The sequence below is a fragment of the Phalaenopsis equestris genome, unplaced genomic scaffold (assembly GCF_001263595.1).
Source record: "Phalaenopsis equestris unplaced genomic scaffold, ASM126359v1 Scaffold231919, whole genome shotgun sequence".
Classification (NCBI taxonomy): Eukaryota; Viridiplantae; Streptophyta; class Magnoliopsida; order Asparagales; family Orchidaceae; genus Phalaenopsis; species Phalaenopsis equestris.
In genome coordinates, this window is record NW_018249888.1 from 9425 (window position 1) to 18594 (window position 9170).

The 9170-nt window shown below is 34.4% G+C and overlaps 1 protein-coding gene across 1 annotated transcript; it reads left to right on the plus strand.

Moving 5' to 3' along the window:
- Nucleotides 1–5: 5 nt before the first annotated feature.
- LOC110038175 (L10-interacting MYB domain-containing protein-like) lies at nucleotides 6–476 on the plus strand. The gene is made up of 2 exons (XM_020742946.1): nucleotides 6–149; nucleotides 228–476. The coding sequence occupies exons 1-2, from the start codon at nucleotides 6–8 to the stop codon at nucleotides 474–476; spliced, it is 393 nt and encodes a 130-aa protein (XP_020598605.1).
- Nucleotides 477–9170: the final 8694 nt, after the last annotated feature.

Below are 9170 nucleotides of genomic sequence, written 5' to 3' on the forward strand. Positions count from 1 at the left end.
ATAGGATGAAACTAAAGAACAAATGGGATCAATTAAAGAAGGACTGGAAACATTGGAAAGAGCTTAAAAGGAGATCAACTGGATTGGGATGGGATCTAGTAAAGCGGACAATTGATGCACCTGAAAAATGGTGGGCAGAAAAGTTAGCGGTAATAATATTACTATTTCAACTAAATTTTAGAGACATATTTTAGGAATATTGATTAGAATTTTTTTTGTGATTACAGGTAGTGCCAGCGGCAAAAAAATTCAAATTTACTGGAATTGAACCAGCTTTGAAGGAGAAGTTGGATGGCATGTTTACTGGTGTTGTAACAGGAACTCATTTTTTCACCCCTAATGAGCAGGGTGTTGCAAACCTAGCAAAGGATATAGAGACCGAGCATATAGGTGATTCAGGAGAAGGTCCCATCCAAATCCACTCGGATATCCAATCCACTGATGGAACAAAGCGCCCACGACCTACGAAAAATTAAAAAGGCTTTGCATTTGTTAGAGGTTCTTTTGAGACATTGATTGAAATTTTCAAAAGTAATTCCAAAACTGTGAAGGACAGCACAATCCATGAGTGTGTTAAGATCCTTAACACATATCCTGGTATTAAGGAAGACCAGGATATGTATGTTAAGTATGTCAAGTTGCTAGGGAACTCTACCCGGAGGCAGTTCTTTCAGACTTTGGAGCTAGAATTTCGTTGTCTTCCTTGCGCTCTTTTATGAAAGATTGAATGCTATTTATGTAACTTCATTGACTATTTGTTTGATGGACTCTTTCTGTCTTATTTTCTATTTATGTGATGAACTCGTTATGTGTATTGTATTTCTTTCATCCTTGAATATGTTAGCTACATATCGAACTTTGATGTTTAGATATGCAAACATCAATGAAATGTGCCGCATGTATGTAACTTTCTTCACATTTCTATTGCATGCAGTCAAATTTACAAGCACGTACTCTTTGTATAGTTCTCATTTTCTTATATGTTTTCTGATATTACATCACTATTTGCTATCTGGTTTAAAATTCTACATTCCTTCCAGATTTTGTATTATGGAGGAAGGACAAATTAATCAAATTCGCATTGTTACTCTCACCCTTACGTTGTTATACCATTACTACAACGCATATGTAGATCGAAATCCATGCATGACGTCCAGCTGATTGAAACCCATGCATGAAGTCCAGCAATATTGGAGATAAATGGATCGGAGAGTTATTACATGGGCACCCGATACGTGTTGCAAATATGTTTCGTATGACAAAAACCATTTTTCTTGATCTCATCCTTGACCTCCTAAATGAACTTCAGACCCTCCACGGACTTCAAGGATCATCAAGAACAACATTTAGAGAGGTGTTGGAAATATCACTCTACATTTTGGCCCAAAATGAATCAATGAAAGGAGCTATGGAACGGTTTCAACATTCTTCCAAAAGCATAAGTAGATATTTCTCAGTTGGGTTGAATGGAATGGTGAGTCTGGCTCGTCAAATAGTCAAACCAGAGGACCCAACATTCCAGTCCATTCCCACACATATTGCGAATGACCCTCGTTATATGTCGTTCTTTAAGGTGCTTCCCATATTTAAATGTTAGTTAATAAAATTTCACACATTTGATTTTATTATTAATTAATTCGTTCATACCAGGATTGAATCGGAGCTATTGACGGAACACATGTCGAGGCACGTCTTTCTGGCACAGAAAAAGTTGCATACATTGGACAATGCGGATCACCAACACAAAATATAATGGTTGTTTGTGATTTCAATATGTTTTTCACATATGTTATGGCTGGATGGGAAGGTAGCGTACACGACGACCGCGTTTTCAAGTTTGCTACTAGCAACAGAAAATATGGTTTCCCTTATCCATCACATGGTATGACAATCGTTCTGAGCTTTTGACCATCCTAATTACTTTAAAATTTCTAAATGAAAGAAACCTTTACTCAGGTAAGTACTACTTAGTAGATGCCGGGTATCCTATGCAAAAGGGATATTTGAAGCCCTATCCAGATACAAAATATCATATACCTGATTTCGAGAGATCGAGCGGGTTTGCACGAGAAAAGAAAGAAATTTTTAACAAAAGACATTCATCCTTGCGTAGTGTGATCCCAGATTGTAGTGGCAACAATGGCACTACACAACTTCATTAGACGACATCATTCCAGGACAGATGCAGAGTTTGTCGTTATAGAAGAATATTCATTGCAAATACCAACCGAGGCATTTGAATACCATGTTAGACGTTCCATCCCACAAATTGATATTGATTCACCTGAGTCACAAATCATAGATGGTGAAGGCGCTTCAGAGATGGCGGGTTTGAGAGAGCAAATAGCAAATGACATAAGCATAGGCATTTAGATTTGATTACATATTATGTCTTTCAATTATGTTTAATTATTTTCTTCATATTAAACCTACGCTATAGATGACATCTTGGTGGTGACATTTCACATATGTTTAGCTTAAATTCATGTCCTCATTAATATGGTATTTAAATTTTGAGACTTTTTATCTTTCATGAGCATAATTTGTCAGTTGTTTCTATTGTTTAAATAATTTGTGACTCTTTGGAATTATCTTTAGGCTTGCTAGTTTACCTTTGTTTGCCATTTCCATTTTGTTGCCATTAATCAATTTTGGACCTTGCTTCATATGGATGCCAAAAAGGCTTTACTTTGTATGGTTCTATCCAAAGCTATTAATTTGGAGCAACCAGCAAGTTATGTTGTACACAGGGAGCAAGGTTGCAGATTTCAGAAGCTGTGTATAGTACATTTCATTTGATTAATGTGTTCCTTTATATCAATGTCACTTTCAGTAATGATGAACAAATTCTTTTGTACCCTCTGAATATCCTTTCAGTTCTATAGTCCAATAATTTATGGCAGATTTACTAAATGCATAATGCAAGATTAGAGAATGTCACCATGCTGTATCAAATTCAGATTCTTCATGCATCGCTTGTACTGATAATTCAAATTTTTTTCTTGCATTGCCTTTATCTCCTTGCTTGTATTGGAAGGCTATCAATTGTTTTTTCTGCATTGCCTTTATTTCCTTGCTTTGACTGATAATTCAAAATGGAAGTGTACCTATCGTGGCTTCTATATGACTTGGCTTATATGTCGTGGCTTCTACATTAAGGTTTATTTCAATTTTTTAATATAGGTATTAGATATGTTAATACATAATAATCACATGGTGGAACAAAGTATGTTTGTTGTTTATCTTAGAGTTTTCTTCATGAGCTCCAAATTCTTGTATTTTGAGTTCATCATACCAAACCATTGGACTCTTTCCATTTGAACAAAAGAAAGGATTAGTAGGTCTCTTTTTTCCCAAAGAAAGAAATTCATTTATGGGGAAGAAGTGGTCTTGAGACATTTCGAGCTATTTTTTTCATTGTTGAATAAATGGAGGTCTTGGAAGGAAGTGAAATTCATGGCTCCGAGGTGGTTCCTGGAGGCTTGGTTTTGGAGGTCTTTGAAGCTTGCGGTGGCAGTGATGGAGCCTTCTTCCCCAGCTCGAGTTTGACATGCTCTCTCTAATATGGATTGCATGTATTCTCCTTGGGCTTCAATTCTCATTTGCAGGTGCTTTTGAAACTATATATGCATATGGTGAAATTGTCATATGAAAACAAAGAAAAAAAAGGTGCATTGTGATATATGCTCTTAGCAATTTGGCACTGTATATTTCATCTTTTCTGAGGTGAAGCAATTTGGCACTGTATTGTTTGATCCTGTATTCAAAAAAATTTGGCACTTTAGGATGGCTTAAATAATTACAGCAACCATTGTGCCATTTATTTTTTTGATGATGGAATTGGAGGAAACCATTTGGGAGTGGTATGAATTCAGATTTTTGGTGTAAATTTGTTGGTGCATGATTCCCTAGCTCTTTTGAACTCACACAAATGACAACATTTGTTTAGTGTAATTTTGTTTGTTTTTTGTAGTAGAATAGAAAATAAAATAGTGGAATAAGCAGATGAAGAAGAAGCCATTAATATATCTCTTCCATCTGCATTTTCAAGGAAGCTTAAAATGGCAATTTATGGGGTATTTTATCTAATTTTTTTTTAAATGGCAGTAGTTATTTCTTTGCACTTGTATTCAGAAAAATTTGGCACTTTAGGATGACTTAAATAATTACAGCAATCATTGTGTCATTTATTCTTTTGGGTGATGGAATTGGGGGAAACCATTTGAGACCTTGTTGAAAGTTGTTGAAATCTTTGCCAACCAGATTGAATGCTGCAGTAATGTTCTTATGATTTCCATTTTTTGTGGTGGGGTTATGGGTGCACTGTTGCCATTTCTTTAGCTACACTGTTATACTTCTCTGTGGGGTTATTACCTTGTTGTTTTTGTACATATCGACATTCCTTAGCTACTTCTCTGTGGGGTTATTACCTTGTTGAATGTTTAGGTGTCAGATATGTAAATGCATTAGAATTATGTGTTATTTATATAAACAAAGCTTCTTGGATGAATTGACTATATGGTATTGGTGTATGATTGTTGGATGAATGTTTATGTTTCCTTTATTTTTATGTGCTGGTGTTGGAAGAATAAAGGAATGAATTTCTGATTTGGAATGCTTTTTTTGTAACTGTGGATTGATACTTGGTGGTTAGATTTTTGTAACATAACATTTGTTTGATTACATATTATGTCTTTCAATTTAGGATGGCTTAAATACTTAGAGCAACCATTGTGTCATTTATTTTTTTTTATGATGGAATTGGGGGAAACCATTTGGGAGATAGCAAATATCACACCAAATGTTTAATATTTTTGTTCCTTTGTAGTGGTTATGATTGGTCTTTATGTGAGTTCATGGAGTAGTTCCTGCTGTTGGTTTCCTGCTGTTGGTTTCCTGATGTTGGTTTCCTATTGTTGGTTTCCTGCTGTTGGTTTCATGCTGCTGGTTTCCTGTTATTGAGTTTGAACATATATATTGAGTTATTGAGTTTGAACATATATATTGAGTTTGACCAGGCTTTTGATAGAGCATGTGCCATTTTTTTAGTATGTCTTATTAAAGTATTTTGAAATGCTCACTGAAAATGGCTCTACCCGAGTTTTTTCTTTCTTTTTTATTTGTTCTACAGTTGATCTCTAGCCCAACTTGAGCTGTTAAGGCATAATTTGGGTTTTTGTATGGAAATGGCAATGCACCTTATAATGCTATGCATGCACCTTATAATGTTATGTATGTCGTAAACTTTAAGGAGCAGTTAAGGCTGTTGTTCTTGTTCGATTCCATTTTATTGTATGTTCCATTGTTTGGAAATGTTGAGAGATGGCATAAAGGAATTGTATGGTTGACTGATTGGCATGTTCCATTATTTGGAACTGCTATTAAGGGGAATGTTTGGAACTACTGTTGAGGGAAATGGAGCTGCTAGTGAGGGTAATTGACATGAAGGAATTATATTTTAATTTGTCTTCATGTTTAAAGTAGCTTGGATGGGGTATATCTAATTATTTGTTAAACAGAAATGCTAACAGGTTTGGTAAGCATGAGTTTTCTTGCTAGCTGGCTCGGTTAGCTTACAAAAATGCTTGTTAAAGAGAAATGCTTGAGGGAAATGTAAATAGCTGCTTGGGAGATATTTTTTTGGGGTATATCTGCTACTTACTGGTTGGAGAGTTTGGCTTTAAGCACATATTACCAATCCTCTATTTTGTTCTTTTCTGAAGCAATTTATTTCGGCTTGGAACATGTATGTTAAGCTTACATTTTTTAGATTTGAGCATTAATGTACTGTTAAGCTTAATTATGAACGAAGCTGAATTTTTGTAAAATGCTGACTCTGCAGTTTGTTTTATGGAATCATGAGTATCATAGAGGCAGGTGATGCTTATATTAGAGTTTATATTAACAGCTTTGAGCATATTTTATAATTAATGTGGATATATTACTTTATGCTGATTAATAGCTTTACCTCTTATATGGTGGATAATGGTGGAGCAGTTTATTGGACGGCCACGTAAATTGGTTGTCGGCAATCGCTGTCTCCACAGCTTCTAAAGGCAGTTTTACAGGTGGCCGCGGTGGGGACAAGGACTGAAAGACTGTAAATTCTTTAGGTGGGCCGACAATGCAACTGTTTCTACGATATCCCAATTGGACACAGCTGCTATGAGTTCGATAGTACCACAACGGGAGACCACCGCATATGGTTCAAGTTCTTCCGTATCTACCGCACCTCAGTCGGACAAGTGTGCTCGGGGTTTTGAGGTATCAGAATCGGGCAACATTCGTCGTGATGTGATTTTACATTTTAAAGTCAATATTGTCATATTTTTCCTTGTAATTTTAACATGTTATTTTTTTCTTTTTTTTGGGGTCTTATTATAATCCATATTAGTGTGTGAATGTGTAATGAACTTTTATATATGTCACTGTGTTTATTTGATGTAATCAAAATTTTTTTGAGTTATATAAATATTATTAAACTTTTTTGCATTTTTCATTTCTTGACATTTGAGAAAATAGTATTCTGCTACAACATAGATTACTCATTCAACCAAAAAAATTTCCAAATAAGTTGTTTACAAAATGCACTAACCAAACAATTAAACAACTTATTCAGAGTAGGGGCAAAATGGTCAATTTTCCAGAATCAGCTGTTTTCCAGACTCACTAATACAGACTCACTAACAAAACAGTTAGACAGCTTATCCGGATCAGCTGGTCATCAGCAGATTATCAAGATAAGCTGCTTATCAGCAGAAGCTGGATAAGCTGCAGCTGCCCCAAACAGACCCTTAGACCAACACCTAAAATCGAGTTTGATCAAAATCATGCTTAGATAATTCACCAGGGCTTGAGACTTCATCCAGAGATTCGTTTGGTACAATGGAAGCTACCACAACCATCTGATTGAGGCCTCCCCTCTCAGACAAAGGTATTGAGCTCCAACCCTAGCCCAAGCTTATTTTGATTCTCCATTTGTAATGGCTTGATTTCACACTTGATTAACCGGATAGATGTGTTCATCTTGAGTAGATAAAAGCCTAGAAATAAACCTCATGCAATTTGGTTAAGTATAGACAAAGATCTTAAAGTTTTATTGTGAACAGCTTACGGGTTAGGTCACTTAGGGATGATAACGGAGAGCCGTCTGATCGCACGTGTATCCAACTAATGGAGGACATCAAGTCGGATGAGCGGATGTTACGTGAACCGCAGGCCATGTGGTAGCTGAAGTGGATGGAAGCGTCGAAAGAGAGCGCACTGCATGTGAGTTTGGAGTCGTCGTAGGATGAGTTGGCACCGCGCTGGATAAGTAGAAAAATAGGGTTTTTTGAATTATTTTAAATTCCTAAACTTCAAAATTCATATCATTATTTCTCTAGAAAAATCATAAAAAAAAATTACCCTCTTGCTCAGTGAACAGAGGAGAATAATGTCGGCTAAAAATAAAATTTATTAGGCAAACATATGATTTTTAATGAATTAAATACCCTCTGTGGTATTTTAATACTCTATGATTAAATATTGCTCACCATGGCTTGAAACTTTTAGGTTTCATTCTTCATCATAGAGGGGGTGTTCTCTGATTTTTCCAAGGTCAGAGAGCATCTCTATACTTCTATCCCTAATTTTCAAGCTATAGTGACCATTTTGGCTTATTCTAATTACATAAATCATAATATTACTTGGAAAATTATGAGAATAATTTTAGTAGGTTTCTTGTGGCCACAGAAGTGTAGGAAAAATATTTAGATGCTTTGGATTTCTATATTTAATTAAATGCAAATATCTTGTATTAATTTACGTAAATTAAATACTTATAAAAAATTGACAAAATGTATCCCATATTGTTCATAAAAATCATGTTTATTCACTGAAAAAGTTCAAAAATTATTTGATTGAATTCAAGTATTCAAATGGATTTCTAACGAACATTGTATTTTTGAACAAAAATAATTATAATAAATTAAATACAATTGAAAAAATTATGAAAAGTGGTTTTCTGAGTTCCTTGTGATCAGGGGCACTTAGGAAAAATAAAGTTATTTTTGGTAAAATACTTGATTTTTAGCCTTATTTTTGAATTGAAAATAATTAAAATAATTAAAAATCCCAAAAATGTCAAAATATTTCAAAATGTGCCTAGTTGTTCTCTGATCACTTGGGACTCATTAAAATATTTTTTCTAATTTTTCTTAAGTTAAAAACAAATTTTTTTAAGGCTTTAAAGTGGATTTTTCCATTAAATTAATTATAATAAATTAATTCAAAAGACCATGAAATTTTGCCTAAGTATTTCTCTGACTAAGGAAACTTCTAATAATTTTCTCATAAAAAAAACCTTATCTTGGGAAGTCAAATAAATAAATTCCTAAAAATCTTATTTTCTAAATTTAAATAAATAATTAAATTAAATTAAATTTTGAGAAGTCCACATATTCTCCTCTAAACATTATAGTTACCTCATGGATATGACACTCTAAACCCTCAGAGTCATTTGGTTGTGTTTAATGAGGAATGAAATGAACTGCCCCAAGGGCAAAGTGATAATTTTAGACTTTGGTGCCTTTATTAAAATTTAGGATTAACCAAGGGAAAATGGGCAATTTTGATCTTAATAAGCATGTTTGGGTGATTGAAATATAATGGGATTAAAAGATAGAAACTCATTCACCGCCCTTGCACAACACCAACAAAATCATAATCCTTTTAACCTTCATGACTTGGAAGTTAATATGGATAGAACGATTCTTAAGTGATGGGCTTAAGTCGGAAAGATATAAAGTTACTTTTCTTAAGCTCAAAGTTGAGGATGGTTTGACCATTTGATAAGGATACACATCATTTAAATCAAAATTTTGATAATCATTATTTCACCTATCATGATTGTTAAGGGCTTAGTAGTGGCATAGGCTTGATGTCTAAACTCAATTGATCAAATCTATAAAATAATATGATGGGTAATTAAAATCTTTAAACAGTACAAATTTGACCTTAATTGTGGGTACCATTGTCGGCACTATTTTTTTGGTGTGGGGTTTGCCCGTAAGAAGCTGTCGGTCATCGGAATTGAAATCCCGTCGCCCGCTTCGGAAGGACGTTTAAAAAAAATTTAGTTTTGAAAAAGATGAAGTCAAACTGACCCCATAATTTTCATAGTTTAAATG

Excerpts from the sequence above, each read along its gene's own strand:
- LOC110038175 (XM_020742946.1), top strand. The coding sequence starts at position 6 with ATGAAACTAAAGAACAAATGGGATCAATTAAAGAAGGACTGGAAACAT. Across the intron at positions 150-227 it reads GGTGGGCAGAAAAGTTAGCG|GTAGTGCCAGCGGCAAAAAA; the intron begins GTAATAATATTA and ends TTGTGATTACAG.